Source organism: Pan troglodytes, chromosome 19, assembly GCF_028858775.2.
Source record: "Pan troglodytes isolate AG18354 chromosome 19, NHGRI_mPanTro3-v2.0_pri, whole genome shotgun sequence".
Taxonomy (NCBI): Eukaryota; Metazoa; Chordata; class Mammalia; order Primates; family Hominidae; genus Pan; species Pan troglodytes.
The window spans coordinates 72,161,298-72,181,075 of NC_072417.2; the positions used below are offsets into that span (position 1 = coordinate 72,161,298).

General features: G+C 41.3%; 1 protein-coding gene across 48 annotated transcripts in view; it reads right to left on the reverse strand.

Annotated features, from left to right (window-relative positions):
* The window catches only part of TRIM37 (tripartite motif containing 37), a 123,924-nt gene that overhangs the window by 57,175 nt on the left and 46,971 nt on the right, over positions 1-19,778 (reverse strand). For all 48 annotated transcript variants that reach the window (XM_063799049.1, XM_054670507.2, XM_063799047.1 and 45 more), the window contains 5 exons: positions 16,145-16,324; positions 10,668-10,782; positions 8,631-8,846; positions 7,145-7,281; positions 1,302-1,387 (listed from right to left, as the gene is read on the reverse strand). In XM_063799049.1, the coding sequence (XP_063655119.1) occupies positions 1,302-1,387; positions 7,145-7,281; positions 8,631-8,846; positions 10,668-10,782; positions 16,145-16,324 (734 nt within the window). The remainder of the gene's footprint in view (positions 1-1,301; positions 1,388-7,144; positions 7,282-8,630; positions 8,847-10,667; positions 10,783-16,144; positions 16,325-19,778) is intronic.

Consider the following 19,778-nt stretch of genomic DNA (forward strand, 5'->3'; position numbering starts at 1 on the left):
GACTGGCAGAGAAGTAACATGATTAGATATTAATCAGAAAGAAAAAAACACCCTCATTCTGAATCCATGCTGTAAAAATACAATGGAGGGGAACAATAATAAATACAAGGAACCCAGGTGAAAGACAGAGGCCTAGACTAGAAATGGCAAAGGAGTGGGAGTACCAAATGAATTTATGCACGATTTAGGACACAGAACCAACAGATCTTGGTAATACACTAAAGGTAAAGTTTTAGGGAGAGGAAGAAGTAAAGAATGTATAGCACTATCAGTCACGGTGGCTACTGCTGACAGGCAGGTTGGCAGATGAAAAGACAGTAATTTGTGTTTGGGAGGTGCTGAATCACACACCAAGATATGGGTTTGGAAACTATGGAAAGACAAAGGCTAAAGAAAGAACTTGAAAAGTAATCAGCATGTAGACAGTAACTGAAATACAGGTGTGGATAAGATTACCCAGGATTAAAGTCAGGAGTAGAAAGAATATAGAGCTTAGGTTGGAGTTGAAATGGTGAGGACTAGTATTTAAGAAATCTTTAGTTATCCAAGCATATTAAGAATATGCCAGTGTTCATACTGAGGAGAACATGGGTAAAACAGAAACAGTAGAAAGCTAACTTTTAATTACTCTAGCCAAGATTCACTACTTAATTAAATAGATCCGAGAACACACAAAAAAGTACTCATTATATAAGTCAGTTCTTCCCAGGAGAAGCAGTGTAGTTTGGGAGAAAAATGCTGTGTCCACAAACCCAGGACAATCTGGGGTTCTAGTCTGGTTGTACTAACAACGAGCTATATGACCAGGTAACTAAAAACTATAAAATGAGCTCTTTAAGATCCTTCGTAAGTCTAAGAGTCAATGATTCCATTGAGATCATTCTATAGTCTAGCAAGATATACAAATAAGACTTTATATCAGAAAGAATAGTATAAAATATGAGCATGGGATACAAACAAATCTGGGGATTCAATTACTCTCATTCACTAAATTGTTAAAAGTTGGCAAGTTGCTTTAATTTCTCTATGCATCAGTGAATGTATCACACAGAATTTTATTAATATAAGGTACTTAAAGTGCTTCTCACAGTGCCTGGTACATAAAACATTTTTCAAATGTTAGCTATTGTTTTAAATATCTTTAGTAATAAACTCTAAAAAATCCATATTGTAAGATATAGCACTTCCAACACCATGAACCATGTACAAGCAGTGGCTACCACCTATTTAAAATATAATACGGTCAGAGAAGAGCAGAGAGAAAACAGAATGGCTTGGAGGCAGTGGAGTGACCTCATTACCTGCGGGTCCTGCAGCAGCTGCATCTTCCATGAGTTCTCCCTCTTCTAATTCCATGTTGTTATATTCCACATCATTTTCTCCAGACCTAAGTATATACAAAATCCATCATTTATATAGAGTGATACAATAAACGTTGTTTTTCACACCTCAATAAATTTTATGATATGCAGATTTTTCTGTGAAATAAGATATTTCTAAATACAAAAAGGAGAAAGATTTTTGTCATTTTCCAAATTTAAGTAGCGTTAATGTTATTGTTTAAACAACCTTTAAAAAATATCGGCCGGGCGCGGTGGCTCATGCCTGTAATCCCAGCACTTTGGGAGGCTGAGACGGGCGGATCACGAGGTCAGGAGATCGAGACCATCCTGGCTAACACGGTGAAACCCTGTCTCTACTAAAAATACAAAAAATTAGCTGGGTGTGGTGGCAGGCACCTGTAGTCCCAGCTACTCAGGAGGCTGAATCAGGAGAATGGTGTGAACCCAGGAGGCGAGCTTGCAGTGAGCCAAGATTGCACAGCTGCACTCCAGCCTGGGCGACAGAGCGAGACTCAATCTCAAAAAAAAAAAAAAAAAAAATCAGCCAGTTCTTCTTAGAAAGCTAAGAAAAAAAGGAATTAAAAAAAAGAAATATATATATATATATATATATATATCTCAAGGCCGGGCGCGGTGACTCACGCCTGAAATCCCAGCACTTTGGGAGGCTAAGGTGGGAGGATCACCTGAGGTCAGGATTTCGAGACCAGCCTGGCCAACATGGCAAAACCCTGTCTCTCCTAAAAATACAAAAATTAGCTGGGCGTTGTGGTGGGCACCTGTAATCCCAGCTCCTCGGGAGGCTGAGGCAGCAGAATCGGTTGAACCCGGGAGGTGGAGGTTGTAGTGAGCCAAGATTGCACTACTGCACTTCAGCCTGGACGACAGAGCGAGACTCTGTCTCAAGAAGGACAGGACAGGACAGGAAAGGAAAGGAAAGGAAGATTAAAAAAAAAGAACTGTGTCAGGCAAAAAAATAGAAATAAATGAAACACTAAAAAATCTAAGAACCACTGTTAGAAGAGATTAATCTCTCCTATTTAATTAGTGTTAGAAACACTAATAAATACAAGAACCACTGTTAGAAGAAATTACAGCTTCAGAGAACTGGTAGCTTAATGGCAATAAATTAGGCTTAAAACACTACATTTTTAACATCCAAAAAAAGCCCAAATTACTGTATATGACTAAATACTATTTTTCAAAAATAATATTTCAGAAAAGAGGGTATTACTTCCTACTAGGCCATACAAAGTCTCTCATGTTAAAAAACACTCACTATTACTTTATTTTAAACAACATACTACTTGAAACAGTACCAGTCAATGATAGTCTTGGGTATTTAAGGAAATCTCAAGATAAGCACCCAGCTTGACAATGTAAGGAGCTCTGCAGGTCTGCTCTTTAGTCAAACTGGTGACAATTATTTTAAAAACAACCACTTAACGACTCTGGAAATGGTCCCAAGGGCATACAGCAAATGAAGAAACATCTACTCAAAAAAATCTATAAAAACTGGGTAAGACAAGTGGGCATCTGCAGTATTTGAACCAAGATCACTCCGCTTCCTAACTTGGTGTTACAGAAATTCCACTCCAGACTGGTGCAGTGAAGAACACAGGCCTCCCACTTCCCGAACTTCCAAGAGGAGGGCTATATTCCTGGGAGTGGCAAGGTATCAGCATCTCTCATTCTGCCCCCAGCTACCTATTGCTGATGCTATAGTACAGGCACACACGGCCAAGAGGTGGAGACTCCCTTCTGCTGAGACCCACTTGTGGACTAGATGCTCTACTTGGATGCAGCATGATGAGAATACTGGGGCCCAGATCATCCCTGCCCCAGCTTATTCATAAGGTGGAGGTCCCAAGCCTGAAAAGGAAAGAACTAAGGCTACTGTCCCCAACATCCAGTTAGCTCAGCTTCTAAAGTAAGAGAGGTACACTTTTATCCTCACTCCAACTTCAAAGCTTTGGCTCAGAGATTTTGCCTATGGGGAGAAGCAGAGACACATACAACACTCAGAGAAACATACAACACTATTAAGAGCATCAACGAAATACAGTTGGCCTTCTATATCTGTGGGCTCTGCATCTGTGCATTCAACCAACTGTGGATCAAAAATATTTTTTAAGCCCTGGTGTGGTGGTTCATGCCTGTAATCCCAGCACTTTGGGAAGCCGAGGCTGGAGGGACTTCTTGAGCCTAGGAGCTCCGGGCCAGCCTAGAACATAGTAAGGCAACATAGTGAGACCCCGTCCCTACAAAATATTAAAAAATTAGCCAGGTGTGTTGGCATGCACCTGTAGTCCTAGCTACTTGGAAAACTGAGGTGGGAGGATCACTTGAGCCCAGGAGGTCGAGGTTGCAGTGAGCCGTGATCACGTGACCACTGCACTCCAGCTTGGATGACAGGGGAAGACCCCGTCTCAAAAAATAAAGCCGGCCGGGTGCGGTGGCTCACCTGAGGCCAGGAGTTCGAAACCAGTCTGGTCAACATTGCAAAACCCTGTCTCTACTAAAACTACAAAAAATTAGTCGGGCGTAGTGGCAGGCGTGTATAATCCCAGCTACTCAGGAGGCTGAGGCAGGGGCACTGCTTGAACCCAGGAGACGGAGGCTGCAGTGAGCTGAGATTGTGCCACTGCACTCCAGCCTGGGCGACAAGAGCGAAACTCCGTCTCAAAAAAAAAATAAATAAAACAAAACAAAATAAAGTCATGCAGAGACATTTTCCCCTTGTCATTATTCTGTATACAATAGAGTATAACAACTACTTACATAGCATTTGCATTGTATTAGGTATTATAAGTAATCTAGAGATGATTTAAAAGTATAGGGGAGGATGTGCATATGTTATATGCAACTACTCTGCCATTTTATATAAGATACTTGAGCATCCTCAGATTTTAGTATCCAAGGGGGGGGGTCCTAGAACCAATACCACAAGGATACTGAGGGACAACTGTACTAGCAAACAGAATGCAGTAACATATAAAAAGAATCATGAGCCGAGTGTGATGATGCACACCAGTAGTCCTAGCTACTATGGAGGCTGAGGCAGGTGGATCACTTGAGGCCAGAGTTGAAGGTTACAGGGAGCTATAATCATGCCACCATACTCCAGCCTGGCCACAAAGCAAGATTCTCTTAGGAAAAAAAAAAAAATTGCTGGGTGCCGTGGCTCATGCCTGTAATCCCAGCACTTTGGGAGGCCGAGGCAGGCAGATCACAAGGTCAGGAGATTGAGATCATCCTGGCTAACACGGTGAAACCCCATCTCTATTAAAAATACAAAAAAAAATTAGCCGGGCAAGGTGGTGGGCACCTGTAGTCCCAGCTACTTGGGAGACTGAGGCAGGAGAATGGTGTGAATCCAGAAGGCGGAGCTTGCAGTGAGCGGATATTGCGCCACTGTACTCCAGCCTGGGGGACAGAGTGAGACTCCGTTTCAAATAAAAAAAAAGAAAAAAAAATTACGGCTGGGCGAAGTGGATCACACCTGTAATTCCAGCACTTTGGGAGGCCAAGACGGGTGGATCACGAGGTCAGGTCAGGTGTTTGAGACCAGCCTGGCCAACACAGTGAAACCTCGTCTCTACTAAAAATACAAAAAATTAGCTGGGTGTGGTGGTGGGTGCCTGTAATCCCAGCTACTTGGGAGGCTGAGGCAGGAGAATCACCCGAACCCGGGAGGCGGAGGTTGCAGTGAGCCGAGATCATGCCACTGCACTTAAGCCCGGGTGACAGTGCGAAACTCCGTCACAAAAAAAAAAAAAGAAAAAAGAAAAAAAATTACACACTATGACCAAGTGGGATGTGTCCCAGGAATGCAAGCTTGGTTTAAAAATCCAAAAATCGCCAGGCGCAATGGCTCACACCTGTAATCCTAGCACTTTGGGAGGCTGAAGTGGGCAGATCACCTGAAGTCAGGAGTTCAAGACCAGCCTGGCCAACATGGTGAAACCCCGTCTCCACTAAAAATACAAAAAAATAGCCAGGCGTGGTGGTGCACGCCTGTAATCCTTGCTACTCGGGAGGCTGAGGTAGAAGGATCACTTGAACCCAGGAGATGGAGGTTGCAGTGAGCCAAGATCGTGACACTGCATGCCAGCCTGGGTGACAGAGCAAGACTCCATCTCAAAAAAAAAAAATTATCCACATTAATGAAATTCATTAGTTCATCAACAGGGCAGAAGGGAAAGCTCTTCCTTAAATTGCAACTAATGAATGAGTAAGAAATAATGGAATTAGAAAAACACCACTTGGCAATCAACACAGTAACCTTTTTCAAGCAACACTCATCAAAGGGTGTCAAAATTCATAGGAAAAAGTAGGATGAAAAATAGGATATTTACAGTCCCATACATAAGATACTTATTAATTATAAAGGAAAAAGTACGAATTTTGGAGTGAAGAAACCTGGCGGATGCTACCTCAACTAAGTGATCAAAATTAACCACAAGTAATGGGACATACTGACATCATGCTCCACTCTGTATGACGCAGTGAAAAGGATACATTATCATTTCCGTAGCATCCCTGCCAAAAGTGTGTAACCTCTATCTAATCATGAGGAAACTTCAGACTAATCCAAACTGAGGGATTTTCTACAAAATAAACTATTCTGTATTTCTCAAAAAGTATTAGTCATGAAAAACAATTTTTTTTTTTTGAGACAGAGTCTCAACTCTGTCGCCCAGGCTGGAGTGCCATGGCGTGATCTTAGCTCACTGCAAGCTCCGCCTCCCGGGTTCACCCCATTCTCCTGCCTCAGCCTCCCAAGTAGCTGGGACTACAGGCGCCTGCCACCACACCTGGCTAATTTCTTTTTATATTTTTAGTAGAGACGGGGTTTCACCGTGTTAGCCAGGATGGTCTGGATCTCCTGACCTCGTGATCTGCCCGCCTCAGCCTCCCAAAGTGCTGGGATTACAGGCGTGAGCCACCGTGCCCGGCCGAAAAACAAATTTTTAAAAAAGTAACCCAGATTGGCCGGGTGCAGTGGCTCACGCCTGTAATCCCAACACTTTGGGAGGCCGAGGTGGACGGATCATGAGGTCAGGAGATCAAGACCAACCTGGCTAACACGGTGAAACCCCGTCTCTACTAAAAATACAAAAAATTAGCCGGGCGAGGTGGCGGGTGCCTGTAGTTCTAGCTGCTCGGGAGGCTGAGGCAGGAGAATGGCGTAATCCGGAAGGTGGAGCTTGCAGTGAGCTGAGATCGTGCCACTGCACTCCAGCCTGGGCGACAGAGCAAGACTCCATCTCAAAAAAGAAGAAAAAAAAAAAGTAACCCAGATTGAAGATAACTAAATCGATTTAACAACTAAATGCAACATGATCCTGACAAAGGACATTACTGGCAAATTTTTAGAAGGTTACAGTATTACATCAATGTTAATTTCCAGATTTTGATAACTATTCTATAGTTATGTAAGAATATCCTTGTTTTTAGAAAAGTACACAATGAGAAGTATATTCGATCTCAAGTGTTTCAGAAAAAATTATATACAGAGAAATATAAAGCAAAATATTCATAGGGAATGAATCTGTGTGAAGGAAACATGAAATTCTGAACTTTTCTTAAGTATAAAATAATTTCAAAATTCAAATTTAAAAGTTAAAACAAAAACAAAAATTATTGGCTAAGAGCCCAGAGATTAGAGAGAGAAAACTGGCTATTGATTCAATCTTTCAAAAAAGTGCTGAATATCCCTACATTTAAGTGTGCGTTAGTTAATATGCTTCTAATAATTACCACTTAAATGCTTTACAGTAGTAAAGTGAGAAACTCACATAGTTTCTTCATCAATATCATTTTCTTCTGTATTACTTGTTGCTGTGGAACTAGCAGAAGAACTGCTGCCATCGAGCTGATTTACTTCATCCTCATAAACAAGATCCAGATCCAGATCTCCATCTGAAAGCTCGTGCTAGATCAATGCCAAGAAAACAAGACGTCTATTCCAAATGTTTCTACTCAGTTGATCACCCCATCCAGCCCATAAACCAAGCACCAAAGAATAATAGTTATCAAAAATCTATTTTCTGCTCCTGTGCCTCAGCTGCTGAGCCCTGTAGAGAAAAATCACACAACCACACTGACTGATATCATTTTACTAACTTATGCGTGCCGCGTTCAGCTGGGCCCTCAGTGTGACTGGAATCCTTCACATATTCCACATCAGCTTCCTCACAGAGTAACGTTTCAAACCATCACTCCTCAATTCTACCTAATTTTACCATTATCAAGGTCATTAACTAACACTGTCACCTATCTGCACAGAAAAAAAATACCCACTATTAAGCAAAAACTTCCCCAACTTTCAGCTGCCTTACCTGCAAACTCCACCCTTCCTTTAACTCAGTTTATCAAAGGTTAACGCTTCACCTGACTGCTCCATTCCAAACCCTATTATCTCTAGTTTATCAAAGCACTTAATCTTCTGTGCATTCTCTCGACCCACTGGGTCCTTCATTTTAACTTAAAACTGAAGTCTCTCATCTTAAAAATTACTACAAAAAACCAACTGTCTATGCATCCCTTCTTATGTAAAAATATCAACTACTTCTTGAACTCTTATTCTGGATTCTGACTGTTGTTTAGCTGGGATAGAACCTGGCTAGCTACAGAATCCTAAATCATTCTACCTACGTAAGTAATGATAAGGCATGTACTAGTTTCAGTGAATGAAAATAGAACACCTTTTTTTTTTTCTTTTTCTCTGAGACAGAGTCTTGCTCTGTCTCCCAGGCTGGAGTGCAGTGGCACAATCTTGGCTCACTGCAACCTCTGCCTCCTAGGTTCAAGTGATTCTCCTACCTCAGCCTCCCAAGTAGCTGGGATTACGCACCACCACACCCAGCTAATTTTTGTATTTTTTGTAGAGACAGGGTTTGGCCATGTTGGCCAGGGTAGTCTCGAACTCCTGACCTCATGTGATCCACCCACCTTGGCCTCCCAAAGTGCTGGGATTACAGGCGTGAGCCACCGCACCCAGCCAGAACACATTTTTAAAATCCACAATGTATGGTAGTTTAGGTTTTAAAATGTGTATCACGGTTTGTTTTATACAATGTATTGTTTTTTTCACAACCTTGAAATGCTTTGATTCAACAACTTCTGACTTATTAACATTTACATAAGGGCATACATACATTACTAATGGAAATCAATGGACAATATTTTTAGCCTACTGTTTCAGCACATAATATGTTAAAAGCCATGATGCTACTGTTTTTTTTATCAAACACAAAAATCTAAAACTGGCCTCATTATTACATGATAATCTTCATTCTGAATCTTCTCCTCATCTTCTTCATCCTCTTTGGCCTCTCTTACAGAAGCTGTAGTAGGACCACCTTCGAGAAGCATGTCAGAGCATGCAGACTTCTTAGCTCGTGTCTCCAGAGCATCATCATTTTGGGGGCTAAGATGGTTATCTGGTGGTGACAAATCTCTTGACTTCTGAGTTCGAGACAGCTCAATAGTAAGTCTCTTTTAAAACAAGAAAAGCACAAATATTAGCCACAGCTCACTGGCACAGTAAAAGATGTCTCAAGTGAAAAAAAAATGCATCCAGTTGTTTCTAAAACCATTTCTTTATTTATTTTTTGAGAATGGTCTCACTCTGTTGCCCAGGCTGAAGTGCAGTGGTGCCATCATAGCTCACTGCAAGCCTTGAACTACTGGGCTCAAGCGATCCTACTGCCTCAGCCTCTCAAGTGGCTGGGACTGGAGGTGTGTGCCACCATGCTTGGCTAATTTCATTTTTATTTATTTTTAGAGACGGTATCTTGCTATGTTGCTCAAGCTGGTTTTGAACCCCTGGGCTCAAATGATCCTCTGGCCTCGGCCTCCCAACATGCTGGGATTACAGGAATGAGCCACCTCACTTGGCACCATTTCTTAAACCATTTCTCTGAATCCCTACTGCCTTTTATTTATAAAAAAATTGATGACAAAGATAAACTGCCCCATTTATGCTCATCCTCCTTCTTTCATATCCAGCCTAAGCTAAACATACAATTAGCGAACAGTATAGTGAATACAGGCAGTTTTAAATAGCACATTTAACATGAAAATCTCTGAAAGCATGTATTTATTCATATTTTCCTCCCTGACCTATTAACGACTCTCAGCACTCCAAACCTCCTGCCACACCCTAACTTCCAAAGGGAAATGAAACATTCCTTAGTTTACCACTGTAAAATAAAAATTCATCAATTAATCTTCCCCAGTGCTTATTCAACAATAGTAAGAGTTTAAGATGGGACAACTTTTAATTGTGCTATAGCCTAGAATCCTCTAAATCCAAGATAACTTGTGGAAGAGAAACTAAGTCACTGACAGAAACACAAAGAGCTTACCTCAAACTACAGCCACACTGTTCAAAACAACTTTATGCAATGATGGAAATGCTCTAGATTTGCAGTAACCAATGCAAGCACTTGAAATGTGGCTACTGCAACTAAGGAACTAAATTTTTAATTTTAATTAAGCTAAATTTACAGACCAGGCACAGTGGCTCACACCTGTAATCCCAGCACTTTGGGAGGCCAAGGCAGGCAGACTGCTTGAGCCCAGGAGTTCAAGACCAGCTTGGGCAACATGGAGAAACCCATCTCCACAAAAAATACAAAAACTAGCCATGACACATGCTCATAGTCCCAGCTACCTGGGAGGCTAAGGTGGGAGGATCACTCGAGCTTGGGAAGTTGAAGCTGCAGTTAGTAGAAATTGTGCCTGGCAACAAGAGTGAGTGCGACCTGTCTCCAAAATAAAAAAAAATAATAATAAAGTGGCAGGGCGCGGTGGCTCATGCCTGTAATCCCAGCACTTTGGGAGGCCGAGGTGGGCAGATCACGAGGTCAGGACATCGAGACCATCCTGGCTAACACTGTGAAACCCTGTCTCTACTAAAAATACAAAAAAATTAGCCCGGTGTGGTGGCGGGCGCCTGTAGTCCCAGCTACTCGGGAGGCTGAGGCAGGAGAATGGTGTGAACCCGGGAGGCGGAGCTTGCAGTGAGCCGAGACTGCACCACTGCACTCCAGCCTGGGCAACAGAGCGAGACTCCTTCTCAAAAAAAATAAATAAATAAAGTAAAATAAAAATTTACATAGCCATATGTGGCTAGTGGCTACTAAACTGGACACTGCAGAACTGCTAAGGATGGGGAACAAGATAACTAGATTTTTTTTCTAATTACAAATTACAAAATTACAAATAGCAATAAAATATATAAAATCTAATTACAAATATAACAAGCCAAAAGGACAATAGGAAACACCAAAACAGAAATAGATATTTTCTTACCTCTTTAAGGTTGTTTATTTGTTGGATATAACTAGTCTGTGCAGCTTCCAACTGAGTAATGTACCAATGCTGGTCCCGGGATTTTTGAAAGAAAGTTGGTGAACGTACCTGAAACCTTAAAAGAATTGTGCCACATTAAAAAAAAAATTCAAATGGTAAAACATTATCAGTCTAGCACTGAATTCTGAAATTTGGGTTAACTTGATTATAAGGCCAAAATTCACATAAACTTAGAGCTGCTAGTATTTGTTGTTTATAGATGTAGTCCACAGATTATGACACAAGGTTCTGAAAAGCCAGCTGTCCTCAAACTACCTTTCTAAAGAAATAACATTGTACATTGTAGTTAAGCTTCCCAAACTAACCTACTAAGGCATATTTATTATAATAATGTAACTAAAATACAATGATGATCATGAGTTGGGAAGAAGAGAGCCATATACTATGCAGTTTCCTCCTATAAGGAGGAAGATAACTCTTATCCCTTTCTTCCCTAAATGAGGCCCTAGCAAAATACAAAGTTTTAAGTGCTGCTCTTTATATTTCTCTATTCCATCTCACGTTCCCGTATTTCCTGCCCCTCAGAAAAAAAATCACTTCCTGGCTCAACCACCCAGGATTGCTTTACTGTCCCCCAAGGAGTTACATGCTCTAAATAAACTATATCCTGAACCCTTCAAGATAGCAATCAAAACTGCCCTTATTACAATATGGCATTATTTCAGTTTAGGTTAGGAAAAAAAGTACTGCACCTACATAAAATCATATCAATATATAAATGACAGAATCTTAATCTATCCAGAGTTGTTTTAATTAAAAAAAAAAAACTCTTACTAAAGCAAACAAACCTCTACCTTTGTTACATAGCCTAACGTGACTATATTTACAGCGAAAAAATTGCAGTGCATGTGTGAAGGTGTTTTTGAAGAAAGGAAAAACCACAAGGCAAGACTAATTTGGACATCTACATCTCTCTCATTCCTTCCAGCCTTTTTACCTGGCTACACAATGTTAGCTGTTCATTTTTTTCTAGGATTTTACACCTTATTGTAAGAACCTACTGACCATTTAACAGTTATCTGGCAGTAGATATCTAGTTTTAGTCAAGAATACTAATGCAAGAAAGGACAGAACATAAACACTGACTATAAAACAACAGTCCTATTTAATGTTGGGATAGTCTTTATAGGTCAGAAGTTTTTGGGCATCATTATATGTTATAACTGGATGATCAAAATGAGAACTTGAGTATTTAAAAAAAAAAAGAGAGATTGGCCGGGCACAGTGGCTCGCACCTGTAATCTTAGCACTTTGGGAGGCCGAGGTGGGCAGATCACCTAAGGTCAGGAGTTCGAGACCAGCATGGCCAACATGGTGAAACCCCGTCTCTACTGAAAGTACAAAAATTAGCCGGGTATGGTGGCGGGCGCCTGTAATCCCAGCTACTCAAGAGGCTGAGGCAGGAGAATCGCTTGAATCTGGGAGGCAAAGGTGGCAGTGAGCCGAGATCGCACCACTGCACTCCAGCCTGGGCAACAGAGCGAAACTCTGTCTCAAAAAATCAAATCAAATCAAATCAAATCAATCAAATCAAATCAAATCAAGAGATTAAATTATGTTCTGAACGGAACTGAGTAGAGATGATTCACTCAACTGAGCAGAGACAATTCACAGTCTAGGAAGTACCCACTGGTAAGACATTAAAGTAAGACCGTCTAAACGCTATTATTTTCTTTGAATGATTTAAACCACTGGTTAACTCTGCACATTAGTTCTAATATTTTGCCATTAAAACAAAAACAAGCAGCAGGTAAAATTTCTTAACTTTGTTTTAATGAAAGAATGAAATATACATTCATAGTTATAGAAAAGCCTTAAATAACTTTCTAATAAATACATACAAAATTCCACCAGAATCTTGAACTAAAAGGTTTAAAGTTTGAGCAATGTCTCATTAATAGGATAATGAGAAGCCCCCTATCCACGAACTTCATAGCAATTTACTTACGGTGCTACTATAGCATTATTTTATAATAAGAGAGTAGTAAATTCTGTTTTTATCTGCCAATTTCATCTTGAGTTCCCTGTGGACAAAAACCATGTCTATATTTTTCTTATTAGCAACTCAGTGTCAGGCATATGGTATAGACTCAATGTTGCTTAAAAAAAATGATGTCATAACAGGAATTTGTTTCTGTACTAATAAGTAACGCTAATAAGGATGAAACCAAGGCTATAAGAAAATGGGTCTTTTATAGGTTGGTAAAATTGATGTTTGAATAATTTTGTAATTCTCTCTATGGCTGAAGCATGAAATAGCAATAAATTATTTCTCTTGGTGAATAGTTAAACCCCAAAAGTCTGAAAAGCTATACGAAGAAAACTAAAATAATCCCTCCCCTCAAAAAACATGATTCCAGGCACCGTGGCATGCACCTGTAATCCTACCTACTTGGGAAGTTGAGACAGGAGGATCACTTGAGCCCGATAATTCTAGACTAGACTGGGCAATATAGCAAGACACTGACTCTAAACAAAACAAAACAAAACAATAACAAAAACATATCTTTTTCCCTACACTGAAAATCATATCCCTTGTTAAACTTCTTTATACTTCCAGAAAAGCTACGGAAAACACATAAGAGTAAATGCTGATATGATAGCAACTCATCTGTCCAGTATGCTCAAGAACAAAGAGCTCCGAATAAGGGAAATTCAGGAGTACATTAAATCACTCTCAAGAAAAAAATGTTTAAAATTGTTGTGATGAAAACTTTTTAAACTGTTAAATACTCTGAAACTTCTCAGTTCAGAACATATTTTAATCTCTTTTTTTAAATATTCAAGTTCTCATTTTGATCATCAAATTATAACATCATGTAATGATACCCAAAAACCTTTTTTTGTTTGTTTTTTGTTTTTTTAAGATGGAGTTTCACTCTTGTCGCCCAGGCTGGAGTGCACTGGTGAAATCTCGGCTCACTGCAACATCTGCCTCCCGGACTCAAGCGATTCAACTGCCTCAGCTTCCCAAGTAGCTGGGATTACAAGTGCCTGCCACCATGCCCAGCTAATTTTTGTATTTTTAGTAGAGACAGGGTTTCACCATGTTGCCCAGGCTGATCTTGAACTCCTGACCTCAGGTGATCCACCCACCTCAGCCTCCCAAAGTGCTGGGATTACAGGCGTGAGCCACGGCACCCAGCCAATGCCCAAAAACTTCTGACCTGTAAAGACTACCCCACGTTAAACAGGGCTGTTGTTTTTATTTACTTTATTATTATTTTTGAGATAGGGTCTTGCTATGTCGCCCAGGCTGGGGTGCAGTGGCATAATCTCGGTTCACTGCAACCTCCACCTGCCGGATTCAAGCGATTCTCCTGCCTTGGCCTCCTGAGTAGCTGGGATTACAGGCGCGTGCCACCACAGCCCGGCTAATTTTTGTATTTTTAGTAGAGATAGGATTTCACCATATTGGCCAGGCTGCTCTCAAACTCCTGAGCCCAGGTGATCTGCCTGCCTCAGCCTCCCAAAATGCTGGGATTACAGGCGTGAGCCACCACACCTAGCTAAATAGGGCTGTTGTTTGAGTCAGTATTTATGTTCTATCCTTTCTTGTAAATACTACACCAACAACCAACAATAAAAATTGATGGTTTTGGCCAGACGTGGTGGCTCATGCCTATAATCCCAGCACTTTGGGAGGCCGAAGTGGGTGGATCACCTGAGGTCGGGAGTTAGAAACCAGCCTGATCAACACGGAGAAACCCCGTCTCTACTAAAAGTACAAAATTAGCCAGGCATGGTGGCGCACGCCTGCAATCCCATCTACTCGGGAGGCTGAGGCAGGAGAATCGCTTGAACCTGGGAGGCGAAGGTTGCAGGGAGCTAAGATCGCGCCATTGCACTCCAGCCTGGGCAACTAGAAACTCCGTCTCAAAAAAAAAAAAAAAAAAATTGATGGTTTTCCCAAATACCACATGTTCTCACTTATTATTTAAGAGCTAAATGGGCTGGGCGCAGTGGCTCAGGCCTGTAATCCCAGCACTTTGCAGGCTGAGGCAGGAGGCTCAAGAGGTCAGGAGATCGAGACCATCCTGGCTAACACGGTGAAACCCCATCTCTACTAAAAATACAAAAACAAAATTAGCCAGATGCAGTGGCAGGCACCTGTAGTCCCAGCTACTTGGGAGGCTGAGGCAGGAGAATGGTGTGAACCCGGGAGGCAGAGCTTGCAGTGAGCCGAGATGTCGCCTCTGGGTGACAGAGGGAGACTCCATCTCAAAAAAAAAAAAAAAAAAAAAAAGCTAAATGATGAGAACTCAAGGATATAACGAGGGGAAACAACAGACACTGGGGCCTACTTGAGGGTGGAGGGTGGGAGAAGGGAGAGGATAAGAAAAAATAACTATTGGGTACTAGGCTTAGTATCTGGGTGATGAAATAATCCGTACACCAAATCACCATGATGTGAGTTTACCTGTATAACAAACCTACACATGTACCCCTGAACCTAAAATAAAAGTTTAAGAAAAAAGTAGAAAATTGCTGGTTTTCGTCAACTTTCATCTTGACTCTTCTACTTTTAATTTGCTGTTATTGACAAAGAACTGATAGTTGCTTTATAAAATTAAGTTGTAAAACCAGTCACTCAAATATAATATGCACTGTGAAGTGAAAAAAATCAGCACTTTATCCCTCACTATTCTTAGATTTCCAAATAGTGAGGTCACTAGAAGTTCAACAGACAAATGGAACATTACTATACTTACTGGAAGTTGTAGTTTCCCACCCACCCCCTTTTTCTTTTCTTTTTAAAAAGATGGGGGGGTCTCATAATGTTTCCTAAGCTGGTCTCAAACTCCTGGGCCCAAGCCATCCTCCCATCTCAACCTCCATAGTAGATGGAAACACCGGCGCACCACTGCACCCAGCTTATCTTTAATGGAATTGCTAACTAGATGTCAAAAAAAGTTTGACTTTTTGACTACAAATTTTTTATTATTATCCACTTAAATAAAACAGTTAAGAAAGTGATAAGGGGCCAGGCGCGGTGGCTCAAGCCTGTAATCCCAGCACTTTGGGAGGCCGAGGCGGGTGGATCACGAGGTCAGGAGATCGAGACCATCCTGGCTAAAACAGTGAAACCCCGTCTCTACTAAAAATAGTAAAAAATTAGCCGGGCATGGTGGCGGGCGCCTGTAGTCCCAGCTACTCGGGAGGCTGAGGCAGGAGAATGGCGTGAACCCAGGAGGCGGAGCTTGTAGTGAGCCGAGATCGCACCACTGCACTCCAGCCTGGGCGACGGAGCGAGACTACGTGTCAAAAAAAAAAAAAAAAAAAAAAAGAAAATGATAAGGTTATAGTTAGTATGAATTTCAATATTCATCTTTGTTAACCAAATGATCTTTGAAATATAGTTCTGATGATATTATTTCCCCACAATAAAAACCACAACATCAAATTTTTCCTATTACCTTAAAATCACTGTATCATTTTGTGGATTCAAGTATCCTTCATTTGCGAGTAAGTCCAAACGGAAAAATCTGTTATAGCCCCAGCATTCTCCAACTTCAAAGTCAGATGCAAATTCTCGAATGATATTTTTTGTAGGATCATTACAGGACTGGTGAACCATCTCTACACGATATTCATATCTAAAATTGAAAAACAGACCATTACTATACAGTTAGTAAAGTAAGAATAAAAAACAAACTCATCTAAACATTAAGGTCACTAAGTAATTACCTGAGAAGAAACCTTATTGATATACGCAGTTACATTTCTTTTATCATTTATAAAAACAGCAGTATTTTGGGGTTTTTTTATTTATTTAAGATGGAGTTTCACTCTTGTTGCCCAGGCTGGAGTGCAATGGTGCAATTTCAGCTCACTGCATCCTCTGACTCCAGGTTCAAGTGATTCTCCTGCCTCGGCCTACAGAGTAGCTGAGATTACAGGCGTGTACCATGCTTGGCTAATTTTGTATTTTTACTGGAGATGGGGGTTCATGTTGGCCAGGGTGGTCTCGAACTCCTGACCTCAGGTGATCCACCCACCTTGGCCTCCCAGTGTGCTGGGATTACAGGCGTGAGCCACCATACCCGGCCAGAAAAAGAGCAGTATTTTTTTGTTTGTTTTTCTGAGATAAAGTCTCACTCTGTAGCCCAGGCTAGAGGGCAGTGGCGGGGTCTCAGCTCACTGCAACCTCTGCCCCCCAGTTCAAGTGATTCTGCTGCCTCAGCCTCCCAAGTAGCTGAGATTACAAGTGCACACCACCACGCCCAGCTAATTTTTTGTATTTTTAGTAGAGACAGGGTTTCATAATGTTGGACAGGCTAGTATCAAACTCTTGACCTCAGATGATCCACCCTTCTTGACCTCCCAAAGGGCTGGGATTACGGGTGTGAGCCACTGCGCCCAGCCAAAACAGCAGTATTTTGAACGAACCACCAAAACATGAATGGCAATAGGTCCTTTTTTCCTCGTAAAGATGTTTACCAATATATCAGGTATAAAACAACACCTCAAAAAATAAATAAATTTTGAATAAACAAGTAATTCAAAGTTGCTTTTGTTTTACTAATGCAATATTTTTTCCATATATTCACTACATATGTTTCCTCATAAATATTGTTATTTCTATTATCCTTTGAGGTTTATCACCTTGCAATTTTAAAATATAAATTTTGAAATACTCTACTGTATTTTGCCAGTACAAGTGATAAGAAAGCAAATTATTGTGTATTCAGAAAATCAAAGGCTATAAAATTTCCTAATAGAAAATAAGTATGCAGCCATAAAAAAGAACGAGATTATGTTTTTTGTGCAACATGGATGGATGGAGCTGGAGGCTATTATCCTCAGCAAACTAACACAGGAACAGAAAACCAAATACCACGTGTTCTCACTTATATTGTGGGAGCTAAACGATGAGAACTTATGAACACAAAGAAGGAAACAACAGACACTGGGGTATGCTTGAGGACAGAGGGTGGGAAAAAGGAGAGGGGCAGAAAAGATAACTATTGGGTACTGGGCTTAATTCCTGGGTGACGAAATAATCTGTACAATGAACCCCCATGACATGAGTTTACCTATGTAACAAACCTTCATACGTAACACCAAACCTAAAATAAAAGTTAAAAAGAAAAGAAAAAGGAAAAAGAAAATAAGTAAGCTGGACACAGTGGCTAACACCTGTAATCCCAGCACTTTAGGAGGCCGAGGTGGGCAGATCGCCTGAGCCCAGGAGTCTGAGACCAGCCTGGGCAACATGGCGAAACCCCGTCTCCATAAAAACAAAAAACAAAAAAATTAGCTGGGTACGGTAGTGCATTCCTGTAGTCCCAGCTACTTGGGAGACTGAGGCAGGAGGATCACCTGGGCCCAGGAGGTTGAGGCTGCAGTGAGCCATAATTGTGCCACTGTGCTCCAGCCTCAGTGACACAGCAAGACCCTGTCTCAAAAAGAAAAGAAGTATACATTGGGAAAGCCAATATATTCTAATTTATATATCCAATCTTGTAAAATTTTCAGGTTTACAAAAAGACAAAGAAGATAGCCTATAAACTTTTGTGCATTAATGCACATTATCAAGAAAATGAAAAGAAAACCTACCAAATGGGAGAAACTATTTGCAAATCATATGTCTGATAAAGGTTTAGTATCCAAAATATATAAAGAATTCTTGACCGGGCACAGGGGCACACACCTGTAATCCCAGCATTTTGGGAGGCTGAGGTGGGCGGATCACCTGAGGATACGAGTTCAAGACCAGCCTGGCCAATATGGCGAAACCCCGTTTCTACTAAAAATACAAAAATTGGCTGGGCGTGGTGGTGCATGCCTGTAATCCCAGCTATTTTGGGAGGCTGAGGCAGGAGAATTGCTTGAACCTGGGAGGCAGAGGTTGCAGTGAGCTGAGATCATGCCACTGTACTCCAAGCTGGGTGATAAAGTGAGACTCAAAATACATTAAGTAAATAAATAAATTGAGACAGGGTCTCACTCTGTCATTCAGGCTGGAGTGCAGTGGTGCAGACACAGCTCATTGCAGCCTCGACTTCCTGGGCTCAAGCAATCCTCCTGCCTCAGCCTCCTGAGTAGCTGAGACGTATGCAGGGTCTCACCATATTGCCCAGGCTGGTCTCAAATTCCTGGTCTCAAGCAATCCTCCCGCCTTGGCCTCCCAAAGTGCTGGGATTACAGGTATGGGCCAGCCAGTCTGGCATATTAACCTTTGACTGAACACAAGACACTGTAAATTTTACTCTGTTGGATGTTAGATACTTCAGCAACCTTATAAATTTTCTTGAGCTTCCTTCTGGGATGCAGTTAAGTTACTTGAAAACAATTTGATCCTTTCAGGTCTCACTTCTGTTAGGTGGGTCCAGAGCAGTGTTCAGTCTAGGGCTAATTTCTGCTATCGAGACAAAAACTTCCTTAGCGTTATACCCAATCAGTGACCCATGAATTATAAATTTCTCCACCGTGGCAGGTTGCAACAGACACAGTTCCTGGCCCCGTGTGAACACCAGGCACTCACTATTCCCTCTAATCCTGTCAAGCAGTTCTTTCCCCAATCTCAGGTAGTTTCCTCAGACATATGCCCTGGTAAGTACTCTGCTGAATACTCAAGGGGAACCCATTACGGATCTCTAGACTTCAGTCTCTGCAGCTTTCTCCTCTCTGGTATTTTGTCCAATGCACTCTAGCTGTATTGTCCTTTCTAGACTCTCAGCACTATCCCCTCAACTAAGTCTGCCAGATTCTCCCTCAGTCCCAGCTCCTCCCTGTGTTGCAGCCTGAAAACTCTCTCAAGGCTGTAAGCTGGAGAAATCGCAGAGTTAGTTTGTGTTTCTCATCTCTCAGGGACTGCTTTCATTTGTTACCACCATGTCCAGTGTCTAGAAAATGTTGTTTCATGAGGTCTTTTTTTTTTTTTTTTGGTTGTTGCAGGAAAATGGGTAGATCTCATCCCTCTTGCTTCATGTTAGCTGAAAGCAGACATTCCATACCAAACTAACAGATTTCATGTAACAGAGTTAAAAAAAAAATCATTAATATGATTCCAGATCCCACATTGTAAATAACATTTAACAACCTACC